Here is a 20751-nt window from a genome sequence, read left to right as displayed (position 1 = left end):
TCCTGTATTTGTTCCTAAGAGCACAAGAAACCAATAACAGAGCCTGTCATTCTCAGAGGAGAATAAAAGGCCTCCCCAGACCCAGACACTCCTGTGGTGTGAATGCAGAGTCAGGGTTGAAGGGGAGGTTGCAGTGGCAAACACTACAGTTCCAGCCCTAGGGGCTGAGAGGCTACTCAAGGTCTAGCTTTCTGGACACAGCAGGTCAGGAGATATCATCCTTTAAAACCTCACAACAGGGGTCTCTGGGCAAGAAACCCACCTGAAGTGACCCCTCAGTCTTAGAGCTATAGGAAGGGAGCCAGAAAACTTACCACAGCAAATGCTTCAGCCTCCAGTGGTCGACCCTCAGCAGCAAACTCCCTCCCTCCCACCAGCAGCAGGCAGAAGCCAAGTAACAGGGACTTTCCTCAACCTTGTCTGCAAAGGGCCAAGAGGAACCCACAGCCTCTGACTGCCACTGCAGCTTCCTTCCTTGTCAGTCACGTGGGACTTGGCTCCCATCCCCAGAGCCTGGGGTCATAAGGCTCACTTGCCTGATCTCTCAGGAGCCAGGACAGAACACCACAATGAGCTCTAGGCTCCCAGTATTGAGAGCCCTCCTTTTCCTCTTGGGTAAGTAAAGGCAGGTGATGGAGATGGGGTGGGCCTTACCTTTGCCAGCCTGGGAGCCTAGTGAGCATAAATTGCAGGCCTAATAGCCTTGGGCTTCACCTCTGAATTGTGACACACCCCTCAGGATAGATGGAATTTGCTTACTTGGGTGGGATAGTGAGCAATGTCTCTGTTTCATTTCAGATGCTACTTACAAATAGATGTAGAGTGGGCTGGTGAGGAGGGCTGGTGCAGAGGAAGAGTGCCAGGCTATCTAAGAATGGTCTGCTTCGATGTGCCTTTGGCTTTGTTCCTTACAAACCGGGATGTGCTTCTGACACTTGGAGTTTCAGTTTCTGACCTAATGAAATGGAAAATAATATGTTTACTTCATAAGCTTGCAGGAGAATTGAGTTAAACTTAAGTGACCCAAATCAAGATAATTGCATAGCAGAGATAGACAGGTGGTGCTGCCCCATTCCGGGTGACTGTGTGTGGAGTGGACCCAGGAGCATCTTTAGTTTTAGAAATCACCTTTATTGCTAAGCCCTGAAAGGTAGAAGGATGGAGAGAGGCAGGGGTAAAGTGGTCCCAACAGGAAAGGAAAACAAAAAAACAAAACAAAACAAAACACCAGAGATGCATTGAGAGGAGGAAATGTGGAGAATTGGAGAGAAGTTCAGCAAGACTGCTAGAAATTTGCAGAGATGTGGACAGCAGTGATGGGGAGAAGTGCTGCTTTGCAAATGGACGCCAACTGTTATTTCTTTGAAAGGCAGCTATGCTCACATCTAACAGCACACCACTGTTGCTTCTTTGGAAAGGCAGCAGATGCCTTTTACAGAAAACTAAACAAAACTGAAAGTCAAGCAGACTGCCTCCTAACGGTCTCCTGTCTCTGGAGGTGTGGCCTGAATCCTGAACATAGACAGAAAGATTCCCACAGCTGGCCTCCATGGTTGCCTGTGCCAGGCAAGGACAGCACAGACATGGGGCTTGGGAATTAGCATGTCAAGACAGGCACCACGCATCTAAACGTGGATGTGGGTCTCTGACAGTGACAATGAGATAGCAGGAACCAGTGAACAGTGAATGAAAGTGCTCAGGGCAGCTGAACTCAGTGTTCCCACCGAGCAAAGGGCCAGAAGCCAGCAGGGTCTCTAATTTCTACTTTGGGCAACAGAAATACAGACTGGTCTATCCCAGGGAATTGGAGAGGGAATTGTGGATTTAATAAAACCAATGAAAAAAGTCAAATTATACAAATAGACAATTCATTGAAGAATTGAAGACAATGAGCTTTGAAGATGCTCAGGTTGACAAATCCTATATGAGGTGATAACATGCAGCATGTTTTGGTGCTTTGTGGGTGGGAAGTGCTGGCCAAAGCTTACCTTAGCTCAGTCAGTTCCCACAGCTATATGGAAAGCCACCTTAGGTACTGTGATCTCTGGGTGCCTTTTCACACTCTGTGGCCCAGGCATCCCGGCCTTTAGTGCTTTCACGAAACAGTGAGGACCATGGGGTTAGTTCTAGACTTCCAGAATGTTGCTCTTCTCTGATCTTTGCCTTCCCTGTGCCAGTCTCCTCATCTGTCAGTTTCGGCTAATGATCTATGCAGCTTCCCATGGCTGTTGAGAGAATTAACCCTGCTGCCTGCCACCTTCTGTTCTCTTAGCTCAGTGTGTACTCACAGTGTACACTTAAGATTAGCCATTAGAGGGACTTGCTGATTCAACTTCACAGAGACTTTCAGGGGAAAAACAAGCTGGTCACAACTTTTGGTACAGAAATTCCAGATCGAAGAATTTACCCTATTGAAATACTGGGGTAATAGCTTCCCAGGGTGTTTAACCGAATGTTGCTCTGCACAGAGGAATCACAGTGAAGGGATTGCTCAGATAAGATTGGTCAATGCCATGTCTACGGGACTTGGCTTGTTGTTGATGACACAGGAAGGCTCACTGTGGGTGGTGCCACCCCTGAGCAGGGGGTCCGGGTTGTATCAGAAAGCTGACCCAGCATGAGGCAGAAGCTAGCCAATAAGCCTCTTGTTAGTGAGTTGGTTGTAGTCATGGTGTTTATAACAGCAACAGAAGAGCAAAATGAAACATTGTCTAAGAAACATTTTTAAAACTCACCTTATTTAAATGGACTTCATTATTCAAGAGCAGTATTTGAAATGTGTTTGTGTGTGTGTTTTAATGAAAAGGCAGAGTTTTAGTTTCCTGTATGTAATATAAACACCCCTAATATTTGCTTTAGAGTCTTTCGTCTACAACCTCTTTGCAATGCTGCTTCCATTCAGTCCATACTTAGTAGAGATGTGAACTGCCTATTCGGGGCCATGGTTCTGGAGTTGTCTATATTTGAATACTGTCATGCTGGTTTAATAAATATCTTATGAGTCTTTGTCACTTATCAGTAAGGCTGCACACTCTGCTCTCTGCTGTTAGACTCTTACTGACTGTGAGCACTCTTTCCTATTTCTCTGGGACTTTTCCTGAGAAGCATGGCGAAGGCCACTCCCTAAAAGCTAACCCCACGTGGTGCTTCCCTAAGAACCACACTATGGGCCTTGTCCATCTCTCAAATACAGCACCAATAGGGCTGTTCCTGTAGTCATCCCCTTTTGGACAGAGGAGGAAAAAGAAGCACACAATGATAAAGCAGCCTCTCAGAGGTCATAGAGCAGGAAAGTGGCAGAGCTCAGGTTCAAATTGGGACATTTTGATGCCTCAAAGCCACATTTTCAAAGCTAGCAGCAAAGCACCTCTCAGCTCAGTATGGAAAGGGTGTCACTCTCATGGTTTTTAAACTGCCTTGTTTAAATTTCCATTCTAAACTTAAAGAAAGGCGCAGACAATGAGTATGTTGACCATCGAGAACAGTTCACCCATTTTCTTTATCTGTATTTCTTTCTGTGTGTCTTATTCTATAAACTATTTGAGGCCAAACTGTATAATATCAAGGGTTCTCTTTAACCCCTACATTCATCAATGTGTGTTTACCAAGACTAGGGACAGGCTCAGCTGTGTGGATGGAGCTGGAAGGGACATCATCTAACACAAAGAATGCCAGGTACAGAGACCTGATGCCACACGTGACCACACCTGAAGACTCTGAAAGAGTCATCATAAAGGGCAGAGCAGTGGGTGGGGGTTTAGAGAGGGGCTGAAGAATAGAAACAGTGCATTTTCTTGGGAGGAAGTGGTGCTAGTGTCCCACAACGTGACAGGGTGACTGCAATCTGCAGCTATCTGTGGAGTATTTCAGCATAACTAGGGGAGTGCTGGGGTTCCAGTACAGGGACATGAGAAGAGGGAACAGGACTGCCAGTTTTCCCTACCTGACCATTGCTCATTGTATATGTGTGTTCAATCATTATGCTATAAACACATGCAAACATCACATGTTCCATCATTATGCCGCATTCTATAAATACATGCAAACATAACGTGTTGATTGAAAATGAAGACTGAATATATCCCCTTACACAGCTATAATACAGTCATTAGCCTTAGGAACTATAGTGTTAATAAAATACTTTAATCATCTGAGAACCACATTTCAATATTTCCCACAATGGTTGTTACCACCTTGATGGTGCTGCCTGGGGTAGCTTCATCACTTGAGCCTTCTATAGGCTGGGGTATGCATGGTCTTGGTTTTCAGCCCAGTGATGTTTTTAGAGTACATAGATAGCTTCCTGTCAAGCCCCACCCTGTGACAACAATCATTTTGGGGTTGCCTGATACTCCCTAATGATTACACTTAAGTGATCCACTTTTCTGTCAAAAAGCTACATGGCCAATGCCGTTATCCTCAGCTTTGTAGGTGGAGGTGCAGATTGCATGAGAAAGGCTGAAGAACTGTTGACCTTATGATAAAAGGCTCAAAAAACTAGTTCTTGGACTATGGACACCAAAACCTCTACTTAAATACCAGGTGATGAATATTTTTAAGTTGTGCTAAAATATTGATCAAGGATAACCATTGGTAATATCTAGTAAAAGTCCTCAGCATTTTATTAGAGGTCTGTTTCTTCTGAACGTGCTGCTGTAAGAAACACTCCCACGGACTTGAATTCCAGCAGAAACGTCAGCCATCTGTCTTTGTTTTAACAGTGTTGGAAAGCATCTGCAGAATTCTATGTATTATTATAATCATGAGAATAAAAGGAATACGATATCACTTTAATTACATTCCAGGGCCTAAAACATCCTTCACTGGAGGAGCCAGGGTTATTGAGAGAGAGAGAGAGAGAGAGAGAGAGAGAGAGAGAGAGAGAGAGAGAGAGAGAGGCTTTTTCCCCCCACTGCCTTAATTTATAATGAAAAGATGGCAGAGGCCGGGGTAAAGAGAATTAAATTCGTTTTTATCTTACAAAGTCAAAGTCATCACTTTATTCCTTGGCTCTCAGTCCCTGAGATCTTTGTGCGAATCTTTGCTGACAGCTTTTCCCCTGTTCCAGTCTCTTGCCAAGACAATGTTTTAGATTCTGCGGTGAGGAAATGTATGTGAGAAAGAATCAGAGTGTTTGTTCTCCTTTGCTGCCTACCAGATCATTACTAGGAGACAAAAGGAAACCATCCCCGAGGAGGGCCTCTTAGCCAGTGGGAGGGCAGTGGGAAGAGAAGAGCCTGGACAGGTGGGCAGGGCTGGGTTCTCCACAGAGCAAGAATGCAGGACTAGCTTTAGGGATTCATCCCTTTTTCTAACTGGATTACTCCCTGGCTACAGTTTTTTTTTTTCTTTGTGGTTGGTTGCTGGATTTTACTGTTGACTTCCAGGTGTTCTTTGAATCATTTAGATGTGCAAGTGCCACCTGCCAAATCTGTGGCTGAAGAATGAATTGGATATTGTAAAATCTTACTGTTTTGGTTTTTATTTTTTAAGTTAAAAATTTGAGACAGGTTCTCACTATGTAGCTCTGGGTGGCCTAGAACCTGCTATGTAGATAGATTAGGATAGTCTCAAACTCGCATAGAGATCCATTTGCCTCTGCCTTCAAAGTAGGGAGAGGCAAGGCAGAACCACATCTGGCTTTATTGTTTGTTTTTATTTATGTCTCTGTGTATCTACATACATGTTTTGCCCGCAGAAGCCAGAATGGGGGTGTCAGATAGTTACACGAGGTTGTAAGCCATGTGACATGGGTGCCTGGAACCAATCTGGAGACCTCAGGAAGTGCAACAAGAACTCTCTCTCCAGCCTGTACTTATCTAATGCCAGTGAAGTTTAATACTGGTTTACTGCTCTTTGATAGGCTTTTCTATTGACATGAGGCATGAGAAGTTTTCACCTTTAGTCCTCAAAATCTTGTATAGCTTCATGCTTTTAATTTAAATCTGTTTTGTGTATGTGGGTGTTTTGTATGTATGTGTCCATATAAATGTGTATATGTGTGTGTGCAGGTGTGCAAGTTGTATGTATGAACATGCAGAGGTCACTGTCAACATCAGGTGTCTTCCTCTCTATTACACTCCATCTTCTTTTTTGGCATAGGATCCTTTATTGAACTTGAAACTCACCAGTTGAGCTAGACTAGCTGACCAGTGAACTCCAAGCATCCCCCCTGCCCCCGTCTCTGCTTCCCCAGTTCTGGGATTACAGGTATGCATCATTGTGCCCAGCTTTTGATATGGGTGCTGGGGGACTGAATTCAGGTCCTCATGCCTGTGTGTGAGCACTTCATACACCATGCCACCACCCCAGCCCACTATGGTATATTTTGATCTTTTTGTGTGCCTGTTAAGAACTTATGTCTAGGTGTATTATATTGTATTTGTTATTGTATTTTGTTGTTATTTCTTTTTGACCTACAGGTCTCTGATTGCTTCAACAGAGTTTGTTGAAAAACTATCCTTCCTCCATTAACCTGAATCTGTTGCCTTGTCATAAAGCAGATGGATGTACTTGTGAAAAGGATTTTGGTGCTCCTTTCTGTTGATGTATGTCTGTCTCTCTGCCATGGGAGCAGTCTCAAGTCCTGAGCTACAGAATGTCTCTAGTTTGTACCGCAGCCCCTCCTACTACCTTCTTTTCCCTTTTTCTTCTCCTTCTCCCTCTCCCTCTCCTTCTCCTTCTCCTTTTTCTTCCTCTTCCTCCTGATCCTCCTCCTCCTCCTCCTCCTTCTTCTCCTTCTCCTCCTCCTCCCCCTTCCTCTTCCTTCTTCTTCATAATCCTAGCCATGTGAATCTGAAAAAGCCTTTAGATATCCACAGAAAAACTTACTGCACTTTTTGATATGATTTGCATAAAGGTGTAGAGCAATTGTGAGAAATAGGACATCTTTGTCAATCTTGTCAGGATTTTTCAATTGGATCATATTTTCAATGAAATGATTCCTTGTTTCACTGATTTTCAATGCTGCCTTTCTGTTTTCAATTCAGTTTATTTCTGATCATGACCCTATTACTTACTTTCCTGTGCTTGTTTCGAGCATATTTAGCTGTTTGTCTTTGAGTCTCTTGAAGTGACAGATTATGGACTAAAGCCTTTCTCTCCCAAGAATTTAGTGATGTGTTTTTCTCTCCCTGGCAGTGTTAGCTATGATCCACATGTTTGGGTGTGTGCTATTCTCATTGAGTTAGTAAGTGTTTTATTTCTTTGACAAGTCATTTTGATGCATACATTTTTTAGCTTTTATGTTTGCAAGTACCCCCACTCTGCTGCTCTTATTCTCTGGTTGGCCCTCTCCCTTCATCTTGCTTTCTTTCTCTTTCTCCATACAGAGTCTTACTATGCAGCTCAGGTTGTTCTCAAAATTATGATGCAGACTGCCTTCAAACTCCAAGTCCTCCCATCTTAGCCTGAAAATCATAGGAACATGCCATCATGCCAGGATGAGAACTGGCTTTTCTTGGGACTCTTATGCATATGCTTCTTGATGTTTCTGGGCTACTGAGTGAATTGTTTACTTAATACTGTGACCTAATGCCTACAAAAAGCAACCTATGAGAGAAAGGATTTATTTTGGCTTATGATTTGCTAGGATGGGGAAAGGCATGCTGGTGGGAACATGTGGCTGACCAGGCAGTGAAGATCTCATCTGCCATCGCCCTTTCTCCTCTTTTCAGTTTGGCTCCCAATCCATGGGAAGTGCTTTCCACTTCAGGGTAGATCTTCCATCTTCAGTTAGCCTTGCGTGGAAACACTATCATAAAGACACCCATTGTATATCTCCTAGGAGATTTAAAATACTGTCAAATTGACAATGAAGGTGTGCTTTACTAGTGTCCGGTCTGAGATATAAAATGCAGGAAGAAATCGAAGGGAATCCACTTCCTAGTTATTCCAGGAACCTTGGAGTCCCTGGGCAGCTTGCCCTCTCTATACCCTCCAGGTTCCACTTGCATTTGTTTTAAAATATGGTACACAGGGTTTTTAAGCTATTTTTAGTGTGTCAGTAGGATATACATCCTTGATCCCAGAGGGTGCTGAGGAGGAAGAAATGCCCCCCCCCCCAGGGGCATGGCCAAGAGGCAGAAAGCAGGCTGAATGGCTCAGTCAACTTTCTCACCAGCTCCTAAGTTAAACTGTCTGTGCTTCCTCCTAATCTCTCATCCAGGCCCTCATTTATCTACCAGAATTGTTCCAACTGATCTTTTTATTAAATTTGATTCCATTATATTCTCAGCAAGGAAAGCTGGGTTTGCTCACTCCTATGGGTCTGCCTGGCATCCAGCTGCGCCCAGCCCAGGACTGGCCAGAACTGTGCAGAGCCATCAGGACCCCTTGAGGCCCAATTGCACTCCTCATCCATCCCATAAGAAGTAGTGTGCAGGCCAAGGCTGAGTGTGTGGCTGAGTTCTGTCATAGCTGATAGTCAGTCAAGGTCTGGTCCCACTGGAGGACAACAACGGGCAGGATGAGCGCAGTGTCGTGTGGCAGCAGCCTTGGCATCTAAACAGACAAAGGAAAGGTTCAGGGGAGACTCAGTGGAGAGTCTTGAGTTTCCTTGGGGCATTGGACATCACAGATTCCTGTGACATTGACAAGCCCTGACCACTGAGCCATGTGTGACCCCTGAAGATAGGTCAACTCCTAATGATAATAGGCTCTCCATGGTGGTCTGAGACATTCAAAGAGCCAGGTTCAAACTTAATATCACTCATATGCAGGCACGTGAGCCTGAACAGGTTGTGTATCCTTCTGGGATTATAGCCACCCAGAGAGGACTCTGTTGGATGACCCCAGATGCTGCAACACACACGCACACACGCCCGCACACATATGCAGGTTCCATGCAAAGGTACTTTCTCTTCTTGTTCTTGTCTGAAAATATTTTCAAAGTTCAGGACTTTGGTCAACACTCAGTTGTGGGGAAGGGCATGTGTGGGCATGAACGTCCCCAAATGAAAACAAAGGTTTGTGTTAAGACAGGAGAAACCTCGGCGTAGTGGTTGTCCTGGAGGTGAGACAGGGAGGGAGAGGTTGCTTTTATTTCCAGCTACCAGAAGACCATATATCCAGAGGATAGGATCTCTTGTCCCCAGATGATGGGGATGCAACATGATTTAGCACCATCCAGAAGTCTAGAGGAAAGCAAGGGCAAAGGACTCTATGAGGGATCTGATCTGCACAGTAGGCCCTAACTCCAGTCCTGATGGTCTGGAGATTCCAAGCACTTCCTACTCTGTCCATGCTGTCTCTGGAAGCATTATAGCAAAGCATCTCTCTTCAGAAGGGGACTGTGGGTTTCTGAGAGAAGGGGTAGGGTGAGGTAGGCACTGCAATCTGCTTGACTTATAGCTTAAATATTTAAATACGTGACACACCCTGGGCCATGCAAAAGTCAGGAGCTGCCTTATAAAAGATAGCTAGAGCAAGATACCCAATGCATAGCAGGGCTCACTCAAGAGCTTGGTAAATAGAGGCAGATGGGTAGCTGGCAGCCTCGCCCTGGGACTGCTTGCTGCTGCTTTCTCTGCAATGTCATGGCCCCTTCTAGTGGGCCAGGACAGCTGTCATCCCACAGCTCCGCTGCCTGCCTGGGCATGTGCTTCCCTCAGCAGGTCCCTCAGGACTCTAAGCAAAGCTTCCCAAGGCTGAAGAGTACAGTATGAATATTGCATGAATAATAATAACCCCACCACTTAGCGGTTATGCAGCGCTTCCCTCTTTCCTGATACTTTACCATCATTAATTAGTTATTCTGCACTGAGCCTGCCTCCCTGCTCACTGCCAAGACAGCCCCGAAAAGGCAGCTCTGAGCTGAAGCTCCAAGACAGGCTTGCAGACCTTTCTCCTTTTATAATCTGGTCCCTTTTGCCTTTGCTGGGAGGATCATCCTTCCGGTCTGAACACTCCCTTGAAAGCTCCTCCCTCTCCCACCAGGAAAGAAAACACTCTCTAAGTGGGTAGCATGTTTACAGGTGCAAAGACAGCTGTTGCCTGCCTTTGCCTGTGGGGGTACACACATCCAGAGGATTCATTTGGCCACACTCTGCCAGTGGCACTGAGCTCAGCACACCACCATATTCAGCCCAAAGTCACTGATTGGTAGCAAAGTAGGATTTCCTGATTCTGAGTATTCTCCATGTTCCCCTCTATACCTGTGACTCCCCCTCTCCCCCCCAGGTCACAGTGAGGCTTTCAGGCACTCACTAATGGGTTTGGCACTCACAAATTTCCCTAGTGAATGTGGGCCTTCGCAGCAGCGGGGTGGGGGTGGGGGCACCAGAATCCCTTGGAGGGCTCAGCTTGCTAACATCCACCGGGCTCCCCTTCTTCTAGTGTCTATCTCCACCCTCAAGGCTAGTAGCCACTTCCTTGCCAAGTTTTGGTTTGGTGAGTGTCTTTACTTTCTGGTAAGAATGAATGCATCCCCTCCCAGGACTCTCCAGTTTTGCAAAAGTTCTCATTCAGACCCAAGCCATCTCCTAACTCCAGCCCCTCCATTAGTCTGAGAAGTTATCGATTGCTTTGGCTTCTGGAAGCTGAGTGTTTGGATACCAGTGTGTGAATCTTTAAGAATTAATTAGCCAAGATTGCTTGGGAAAACATTATGGGCCCAAGGTTTTGATGTTGTCTGGTCACCCACTGTTATCATTCCCCTCTTAATTATGTTGCTATTTCTGGAATGTGGAGGTACTTGCTCATGTTTCATGGCCTCCCTTGGCCTCATCATCTGTCTGGTGGCCTTCTATGGCTTCCTGCTTCTCACTTGTGCCCAGGGCAAATGTGTCCTAGCTGGACAAAATATGGGCAAGACCACGCCCTCCAGCCCTCAGAACTGCAGTTTAGTAACAAGGACCATCAAGGTGACCTGTGGTATTGTCCCCATATGTATTTGAGGATACTCGTGACAGTCTCTATGTCAGTGCCCTGAGAGCTCTACCCATTTGAGCCACTATTTTGGTTCTCACACTCTCTTATCAAGCTTCCTCTCCCTCATCCCTGACTCCTCCTCTGCCTTCATCACCCCTCCCACCCCTCTTCACGGGCTCCCATGAGTCTTCCTGCCTTTAATTGAACTGTGAGCTTGTAGAAGCTTCCCAACACCTCAGGCAGAGCTGAATGCCCCATTGGTCCTCTTTGCTGGTCAATCACCATGGACTGAATGTATGGATAGAGAGGTACTGTGTATGGCCATATCCACTCACTGTCCACCTTCTTGGGTGTCAAGTCCAAGGGCTTGGCTAGATGTGTGGATCAAGAGATTGCTCTGAGTCCTTGGAGATTCTCTTTCCATAGGATGGGCTCCCTGGGTACCAGGGGGCAGCCATTGTGCCCCTAACTGCCTGTAGCTTCTCTCTGCTCTACTGTGTTTTCTCTTACTCAGAAGCATACAGCTCTATCTCTAATCTTGGTCCTTTCAGAAAAAGACAGGGGCATAAAGAGCCATGGGAGGATGTGAGGATATCCTGTTTACTTAAAGTTTGGCTGCAAAGTTCTGGCTGTGATGAGAGAGAAGGTGACCCAGGAAAAGCTGTTTTTGGTGGTTTTGGAGCTTGTGATAGGGCACCTGAGGTTTCTGTAAGTTATGGCATCTCAGAAGGTTCTAGACCCCAGTGGAAACCACACAGGCAGTGGGAGTGAAAAGACCACAAAACCAGATAGCATGTCTGCAGTATTCTACTGGGACAAAGGTTGACACATACCACATAATGGCAGACATGTGTCATTTCAGGTTCAGTTCAAACAGCCCCGTGGAGAGGGCTAAAAGGGACAAGGCTGCTGGCCTTGCTTTTCTTAGATTCCCACCCATTTATGAGTGGCCAGGAAGGGAAGGAGCTGCTACCACACTCAGACCACCCAAACAGGCCAACCTAAAAAACATGCTTTGTGCTCTGCTCTGACTTCCTTGTACAGAGAGGAAGCTGTGTCTCTGGTCAGATAAGGGTCTTCTGTCTCCATTTTCTCAGAAGAAAAGCAAGGCTCAGATTCCAATAGTGACATGAAGCCCAGCCAGACTGTCCCTTTGATGTTGCATATTCGGGGTCCTTTCTGAGCCTCTTTCAACTGCTACATAGTTCTAGCCATGTGCCATCATGTCCCAGGCTCCTGAGAACTCAGCTCACTGCAGAAGATGCTGCGTAGCTGTTCCCAGGCTCAGAGCCACACATGCAATGCTATCGCTCATTTGTCTTGTGGTTGAACTTGACTTTACTTTTTACAAACTTGATCTTATCACTTCAAGACTTCAGTCTACTTCTGGGCTGTTGAGTAGCTTTAGAGTGATTGCTTGGTCAGTTCAGGACTCTGCCTTCCATTTTTCTCTGTCAATCAGGCAGGAATCCAAGTTCCAAGGGTTCTCAGGTATCATCCTGGCCCCGGGGAAACTAAATCTTGTATTATTGGTACCTCTGTGTCATAGAGCATGACACATGGGGAGAGGTCTGAGGAGGGTGCAGAAGTGATCCTGGACCAACAGAGCCAATAGGAGACTTCCAGAGGACTTCTAGAGGTGGCTTTTATGCTAACTCTTAGAGGTGATAAAAAACATCAGGACAGGGGAAAGCATTGTACCAAGACTGCAGCATCTGTAAGGGCCCAGGATGTATAAGGGCTTGATCTGCTTGCATGCTCTCACAGGGTTTATCTGCCACTGTCCTAATTAGTTCCCCATTTCAGCCTACATTCTCCATTCCCACCTCACTTGACAGCCTGATTTTCCACGGTGATGTGTCAAGACCATCGCCTAAGTCAGTGACCAGTGTGCTTCACAAGGCCATCCTGGAGCCAGCCCTTCCCCAACAAAAATCACCTAAGTAGCTCCCCAGAGAAACATGAAGGTGTTACTAGCAGACAAGGCATCAAGGGTGGTGGCAGACATTTATTCAAGTTTCCTTGGTCACTCTTTGGCAGCTCATGATCTCCTCAGGGCACTTTGAATTGGCCTGCTGCCGGTTCCTTGTTTGTGTGTGGACTCTTTAATGACAAGGTGGATGCTGGCCCTAACATTTGAAACCCATTTCCTCTAGCTGGGGATGTCGGAATTCATAAGATCTAAAGTTAGGACCCAACGCCCACCCCACAATGCTCAAGTACCAAGATGAATGTGGCCAGGCATCAGTTGACAAACACTTAGGGCAGCCACCCTATTTTTAGCTCAGATACTTATAGAATGACACATGGCGACTAGCCTACAACTGAGAATCACACACCCTGATTCTTCCCAAATAAGGTGGCAGCAGGGAATTTTAGCCCCCAGTGAGGGTGGACCCAACAGGTGGACAGCACAAAGAGGCCTGGATGCCAGGGATGGGCTTTTAGCTGATCAGATTCCAACAGAGATGGGCAAGTCCAAACTGTGCCCTGGGATCACTCTTCTTGGCTCTTCTGAGGCAGCCCCATCCTCTTCTGCTCCAGGAGGGGTTAAGCCACTTGGTATGGCCATTTCCTCTTGTCCCCCAATTCCGTGCTGGCAATGAGATATGGGACTTGATGCATGCTAAGTAAGTGTGCTACCACTCAGTTACCTACACCCCTAGCTCAAGAGCCATTTACTCTTGCAACATTGGAAGATACCTGCAGAGTAGGCCCCAGGCTGGAAGGCTGCAGGAGACTTTGCTGTGATCATACCTCATCAAATTTATCTGAAGCTGCTTTGTTAAGGGCAGAGCCACTCGCAGAGGCTGTGTGGACCACTTCTCTGGAATGCTTCAGGGTCTCAGCAAATGCATCTAGAAGGCAGCAGCAGAGGCTCAACCTCTATACCCAGCTCACAAGGGACAGTGCTGGGGCACAGTGTGTGTGTGTGTGTGTGTGTGTGTGTGTGTGTGTGTGTGTGGTCAGCCAGGCTCATGGGGCTAGTGGTAGCAAATAACATTTGCCTTAGCGACAGCAGTCATGACAGGTACATCCAGGCCCAGCCCCTCTGGACTGCTTGAGGGTCTTAGAGCCTGTGTTCCAGTACTGTGCCCTGCCTCAGCATTGCCAGGACTCCTGCTGAGCACATGGGAAGAAGCTTCTTCTGGCTTTGCTGGGGCTTCCTTCTGGGGTCTCACGCATCCCAGTGCAGAGCAAGGCATCTCACATGGAGTACTCTGGCTGTGCTGGAAGACAAGCCCTGCTAGGGCCATCCATCCTCCAGCTACTTTGCAGAACTGGGGGCTTGCTAAGGGTCTACAGCCCAAGAGGGACTACCCCAGCTCATGACCCTAGCAGGAGGCAGGTCTCCTGGTGATGGATCCTCACCCGGGGGCTCATTAGAGAGTTAGACCTCCCAGTAAGACTGTGAGAGCAAAGGAGTCAGGACAGATCGGGAGTAGTTTTCTCCCTGAGGAGGGGAAAGGCTGCCGCCGAGTGGCCAGAGGGCTAGCTAGCAGGAATTATTGCTCCAGTGCACAGCTCGATCCAGTAAGTTTGTCTCCATGCTCACACATCTGCTCAACAGTAATGCAGACCTAAGGGAAGAAGTTCCCAAACTGGAAGCTCCAAAGACTGGTAGAATGCCTCAAAGCTTAGAGGGATCTGAGCACAGTACAGAAAGGGTGGTGTCTCAGGGACCTGAAAAAGGCTGAGCTGACTAGAGGCATGGATTACTGCCTTGGGACCCAGCAGAAGGAGCCTAGTGTAAGGACAACGTTAATCTAGACAGTATTGCTGCCTAGGATGGGAGCTGGGGAGAGCAGAGCCAGGATGCTGTCGGATGCGGATGCTGGAGCAGGGCTTGGGGCTTGACACTGGGGCTTCCCTCCTTTCTCCCGTCACTCTTCCCCAGTGTTCTAAGCTTTCCTGACACAGCCTCTGGGTCCTGTGGTTGTGGCTATTGGCTCTGCATCTGGCTTTCTCATCTGTATTTCTCAACCTTATTTCCTTGTCAGTTTCATCTGGGGCTGGTGTAAAGTGTGTATGACAAGTGCTCCCATTATTAAGAGCTGTGGTCGCCAAGGGGAAGACCCAAAGATGGGAACCTGGAAGCCCATGATTGGGCAGCAAAGGCAGGCTGACCCCTAGAGGCGGAACCTCCCTAGAGGATGCCCTCCCTGGCTCCTCCTGCCTTTTATCCAGTAAAGACAGAAAGAGGCCTCTCTGTCAGCAGAAGGCATGGCTCAATGTGAACATGGAGCACAGTGGCTCTAAGGCTAGAGCATCTACCTGAAATCCTGCTCTCATCCATAGCCCCTCAGTGCAGTTCTAGATCTTTCCCAGGTGCATGAATGGTCCAATCTAGCAGGCTTTATTTAAGGAAATGTTAATGCAGTGTATCTTATTGGGGTCTTCATCCATTAGACAAAATCAAGGTTATTATGTGCAGTGATAAGTGTGTGTGTGTGCACACACGCACGTGTGTAAGCTTGACTTCTGTTTGAAAGAGACATCTGTGTGTCTCTAAAGGAGCTATAGTCAGAACAAGACTGTGAGCTTTTGCTCTAGAATCCCCAGGCTTCATTCACCCATCAAACGGGTGAGATAAAACTTTAAAACTAGGGGCTGGGGAGATGCTCAGTGGTTAAGATTACTCACTGCTCTTCCAAGAGGACTCAAGTTGCGTTCTCAGCACTCAAGCCAGGCAGTGCATAACTGCCTGTTCCCCCAGCCCTAGGGGATCTGACACCATCTACTAGACTCCTTAGCTGTGTGCACGTATGCATGCATGTGCACCCCCCAGACACATACCTATACACACAATTAAAAGTGAAGCCAATTTTTAAAAATAAACCCTGGTGTCTTATAATGATCTCCTCCCCACTAAATAGAGAACACAGTTGTCCTTCTTGTAATTCTGGCTTAACACCCTGTGCTGAATGTCACTGAGAGTGGTAGTGGTCATGGGTGGATGGAAAAGGTCTTTACTGATTGGGCAAACAGAGTCTCTATTCCTTTCTCCCCTAGGAAGTTGGGCCTTTACTGCCTCTATCATTAATTCAGTCATTCATCAGACATTTGTTGACACTTCCTATATGTTCCTATGTGTCAGATGCTGTGTCAAATACTGGACACTCTAGTGAAGACAGTGGGAGAGCACCAAGACATATTCTGTGGGCTGATAACTGGCTGACATGCTACTAGCATGGTATCCAATGCACAGCAGCAATATGAAAATGTTGAGTTGGTATTGACTTGGACAGTTAGGTTGGGGAAGCACAGGGCTATTGAGGTCCTAGAAGGGTAGCTCACCTAGGTGTGGGGATCAAGGGAACAAATAACATAGAGCCAATACCAGATAAGAGCAGAGAAGGGAGCAGGAGAGACCAGACAGAGAGAGAGGGCCAATGGCATCTAGTCAGAAGATGCCTGACTAGACTACAAAGGGGTTGGTGAGTATGATCTGGATGTAGGCTAGGATCAGCACAGAAGTCTTAGAAACTGCTCAGGAATAGTGTGCTGAACTCAACAAGACCTTGTTCCTCATTTGGGTGTTGGGGAAAGCTTGAGCACTTCAGCAAGGCCCTGAGACTCCATGACAGTCAGAATCCCACTGAGTCCTTGAGGGTGGTGGTCAAGGGGAAGCAGGTGAAGGGGAGTCAAGTTTGGCCAACAACCTCCCAGCTGGCACTCTGCCCTCTGTCCCCACCAGTGTTGGGCTTTTTTTGTTATTTTTAGTGTGTGTGTTGGGGTGTGCACACATGCATCTGTGAATATTTATGTGAAGGCCAGAGAAGGACACTGGGTACACTACGCGATCATTCTTTGCCTATTTCCTTGAGACAGGGTGTCTTAGTTAGCTAGCTGTGAAGGGACATTTAATTGGGGTTGGCTTACAGTTTCAGAGATTCATCCCGTTACCATGGCTGAAACATGGTAGCATATAGGCAGACATAGTGCTAGAGAAGGAGCTGTGAGTTCTACATTTTGATCCTCAGGCAACAGGAAGTGAACTGTGACATTGGGCATGGCTTGAGCATAGGAGACCCCAAAGCCCACTCCCACAGTGACATACTTCCTCCAGCAAGGCCACACCTAATAATACTATTCCTTTTGGGGACCATTTTCTTTCCAACAACCACGAGGGTTTCTTACTAAACCTAGAGCCAGGCTGGTAGCCAGTAATCCCCATATCTATCCTGTCTCTGTCCTACTACAAAACTGTGGTTACAGGCACATGTGTGATTGTGCCTCTCCTACGTTTTATAATGTAGGTGCTGTGGATTGAACTTGGGTTCTCATGTTTGTGTAGAAATTGCTTTTACACCAAGTAATCCCCAGGCCTGGCTGTGGGTTTCTAAAAAGGTTTGGGATTCTTTCTTTGCAGGTGTGGGAGGAACTCAAGTGCTGGCAACGGACAAGTCTGCTGGGACTGAGATTGGTAGGTGGTCTCCCTACATGTTCTGTATACAGAGTCAGGCAAGACTCTGTAAAGAATGCAGGTAGATGCTGCTGTTCATTCTTACTAGCCAGCACACATCTTGTCCACAGGTCTGCTTAGTGGCCAAAATAGCATTATCCTGGGGACACAAGCCATCAGGCTACCTCTGTGTACTGTCTGTATCTGATCAGCAGCCCTAGCTCCTCCAATGCCTTATGCTGTATTTATGGACATTCTCCCTGGTCCTCACCTACTCATCAGCCCTCTTCTTATAGTGCCTGCTTCTCCACACATTGAGGCTTGCTTTCCTAGCAAGGAACATTCCACCCATCACCTCCTTTAAGAAGGCCCTCAGCCCCAGGGCTCCCACACCAGTCCAGACCACCTGTCATGTGACCTTACTGTGAGCCCTTTGCCTGACTTTCTCAGCCGACTCCAGGCTCCTCTAAGACAGCGCAGGTCCTTCCCCATTAGCTTTCAGGTTCACCATATAGCAACAATTTTCATATCCTTGATAGAAATGTCAATGAATGAATTAAGGATGGCAGGAAGCCAGAGTCAGCTGCCTACCACCAGACTTCAGGTGGCCAGGTCCTGCTGCACTTGAATGACCCTTGAAGATGGGCACAGTTCTGAGAGTTGGATGTCTTAGTTAGTTAGCTGAGAGTTGGAGAGACACAGGGATGAAGCTTTGGGGGATGGGGAGAGTGGAAAACAAGGCTAGCACAGTAGATTGACATTGGGATGTAAGGGTCCAGGGACATGAGTCTGGCCTTCATGTAGAGCCATGGAAGGCCCTTGGAGGCTGGCAGCTGAATCTTGAGTTCAATTCTTCCCTGTGCTTCAGATTTCAAATATGCCATCATTGGTACGGCCTTGGGAGTAGCCATATCTGCAGGTTTCCTTGCCCTGAAGATCTGCATGATCCGGAGACATTTGTCTGATAATGACTCTTCAGACCTGAAGAACACACCTCAGGGTAAGGGACCCATGACAAGCAGAACCTGCACTGCTCTGCAGAAGAAGGGACTGTCTGTTGGTCTTTGGTGTTTCTGTGACAAAATACCTGAGGCAATCAACTTAAAGAGTTGGAAAGGGTTTGGGACTCATGGTTTGGGAATTTTGGTCCATGCTCTATTGGTCTTCTTGGCTTGGGACCTATGGTGACATGATGTACCATGAGTGTGTGGAAAAGGAAGCTGCTTCCTCTCAGAAGAAACTGGGACTTTGCAATTCCCCTCAAAGACATGCCCCCAAGGCCTAAGATCTCCCAGTAGTTCCCACCTTTTAAAGGTTGCCCCACTTCCCAATAGCATCATGGGCTGGGGAATAAGCCTTTAACAGATGGGCCTTTGGAGAACATTCTAGACCCAAACTATAGCAGATGGTGTCCTGTGAAGCCCCTTAATGTGAAGCACCAGGGGAAACTGTGGCAAAAGAGCGAGCAAAAGCACAGGCTCACAGCCCAGGAACTTCCCCAGAGAATAAATGGGTGTCTCTGCATCTATCTTTGTGCTGTATGTCTCTGCCTAGCTCTCTGTCATAATGTCTTCTATATTCAGTTACTTTCAGTAGTCTGAGAATTAAGTTTTCTGGAAAAAGGTAGAAAGATGTTGTTGGTTGGTTTTTTGCTCCTTGCTCTTTTGGGGGGCCTATCACCTAGCTTCCAAATAAACACACACAGAGAGTTATTATAATGCCTGGCCTTAGTTTGGCTTGTTTCTTGCCAGTTTTTCTTAACTTAAATTATCTCATCTATCTTTTGCCTCTGGGCTTTTATGTTACTCTTTTCTGTATACCTTTCTTTACTTCTTACTCCATGGCTTGCTGTGTAGCTGGGTGGCTGGCTCCTGATGCTCTCCTCCTTTTCTTACTCTTTCTCCTCTCTTGCTCTTTTGATCTCACCTCCCAGATTTCTCCCCCTATTTTTTCTCTTTGCCTGGCAGCCTTGCCCATCCTTTATCTTGCCCTGCCATTGACTATTCAGCCCTTTATTAGACCAATCAAGTGTTTTAGACAAGCAAAGTGATACAACTTCACAGAGTTAAACAAATGCACCATAAAGGTATGCAATACATCTTTGCATTATTAAACAAATGTTGCATAGCATAAACAAATGCAACACATCTTAAAATAATATTCCACAACAGAAAGAACTGAAGTTAGTTTCAAAATGGCACTTCTGTTTTCTTGTCCCATGGATATGATCAGATAAAACTGATCCCAGGAGGTCCTGTGGTAGTTCTGACCTCAGCTCATTGATGGGCGGGTCAAACCCAGAGCAGGACAGAGTGGTTGCACATGATTCAGATGTGCTAGGCTCATGTGAGTCTGTGAACAGCAGCATGGCACATCCTGTGCTGTTTTGGGAAGGAGGGAAGAACTTCACTGCAGGATCTGAGCAGTTTCTCTGTGAGTTATGTAGCAAAATGTAATGCTGATTTTCAGCCCTCTCTCTGGAAGATGCCTGCAAAGCACTCTCTGAGACAACGGAGATGATGATGGTGCAGTTTTCTGTGGGGTGGTTCTGAGGACAAGGAGGAAGGATGTTTTCTTACCTTTGAAAATATAACATGACCTGTAGAGATACATGGAAAGGGTGGTATGGGTGGAAATGGGCATCATAAGCCCTGGCTTAGCTTTGGTTTTTGTTTCCCTGCCAGTAAGAGTGGAGGAAGCTGTCCCTTTATCCCACAGTCCCTGGCCTCCACTCTCCTGAGAACTTCAGCCCCATTGGGAGACTCAGGCTGCAAACAGAGGGGATGTGGGCCCTGGGCAGTATGGGGAACTATCAAACACACCTGTGTACTAGCCAAGGGGCTCAGGGACTGGCCATGGACAGCACTAAGATGAGCCCTGAACCACTTCCCAGTGAGTGACCCACCCTAGAGCTCCTCCACCAGGCTGGCTTTGAACCCCGCCACATAGGCAGAGGAGTCACAGGCCTTCCTTGCTAATTTTCTATTTTCTATGTTTAGACACCATCTTGCAGAAGAAGAGAAGCCCCAGGTAAGGTCACTGCAGACAAGTCAGTGTGTACCATCCCACACCCTCAGCCCTTGGCCCCTCCTCAGCTAGTCAGTCACCATAGAGGACTGAAATGTACCCTACACAGGAGTGCCTGCAGCAGAGGGAGATGTCCAAGTTTTCCAAGTTATCAGGAGATGAAGTCTGGGGAATCCCAGGCAACTTGAGACCCAGCAGCTGAGCACAAGGAGCCAGGGCTCCCACACAGCCTGGCCTTACCATCCATTCTGAACTAGACTATTAACAACATTCTCCTCTGTTCCAAGGCTGGTCCTCAGTGTCCTGTGTAGCTCATGGGCTGTATTCAGAATAGTAACTCAACAGCTACCTGGGATGGCCACTCTAGGTCTGAAATCATCTCCCATCTTCCCCCTGTCCTCTTTCTGTTTGGAAAAAAAAGAAACTTGAAATCCACAGAAAAGTTCAAA

At 46.9% G+C, this 20751-nt stretch overlaps 1 protein-coding gene across 1 annotated transcript; it reads left to right on the top strand.

The window, feature by feature from the left end:
• The first annotated feature begins 498 nt into the window (after positions 1–498).
• On the top strand, positions 499–20309 carry Tmem273 (transmembrane protein 273). The gene is made up of 4 exons (XM_035453070.1): positions 499–615; positions 17243–17296; positions 18144–18275; positions 20275–20309. The coding sequence occupies exons 1-4, from the start codon at positions 570–572 to the stop codon at positions 20307–20309; spliced, it is 267 nt and encodes an 88-aa protein (XP_035308961.1). The 5' UTR covers positions 499–569.
• Positions 20310–20751: the final 442 nt, after the last annotated feature.

This window comes from Cricetulus griseus (assembly GCF_003668045.3).
Source record: "Cricetulus griseus strain 17A/GY chromosome 1 unlocalized genomic scaffold, alternate assembly CriGri-PICRH-1.0 chr1_1, whole genome shotgun sequence".
In the NCBI taxonomy this organism is placed as follows: Eukaryota; Metazoa; Chordata; class Mammalia; order Rodentia; family Cricetidae; genus Cricetulus; species Cricetulus griseus.
This window is presented reverse-complemented; position numbering and strand designations above follow the sequence as displayed.

Excerpts from the sequence above, each read along its gene's own strand:
- Tmem273 (XM_035453070.1), top strand. The coding sequence starts at position 570 with ATGAGCTCTAGGCTCCCAGTATTGAGAGCCCTCCTTTTCCTCTTGG. Across the intron at positions 616-17,242 it reads AGCCCTCCTTTTCCTCTTGG|GTGTGGGAGGAACTCAAGTG; the intron begins GTAAGTAAAGGC and ends CTTTCTTTGCAG. Across the intron at positions 18,276-20,274 it reads CCTGAAGAACACACCTCAGG|ACACCATCTTGCAGAAGAAG; the intron begins GTAAGGGACCCA and ends TTCTATGTTTAG.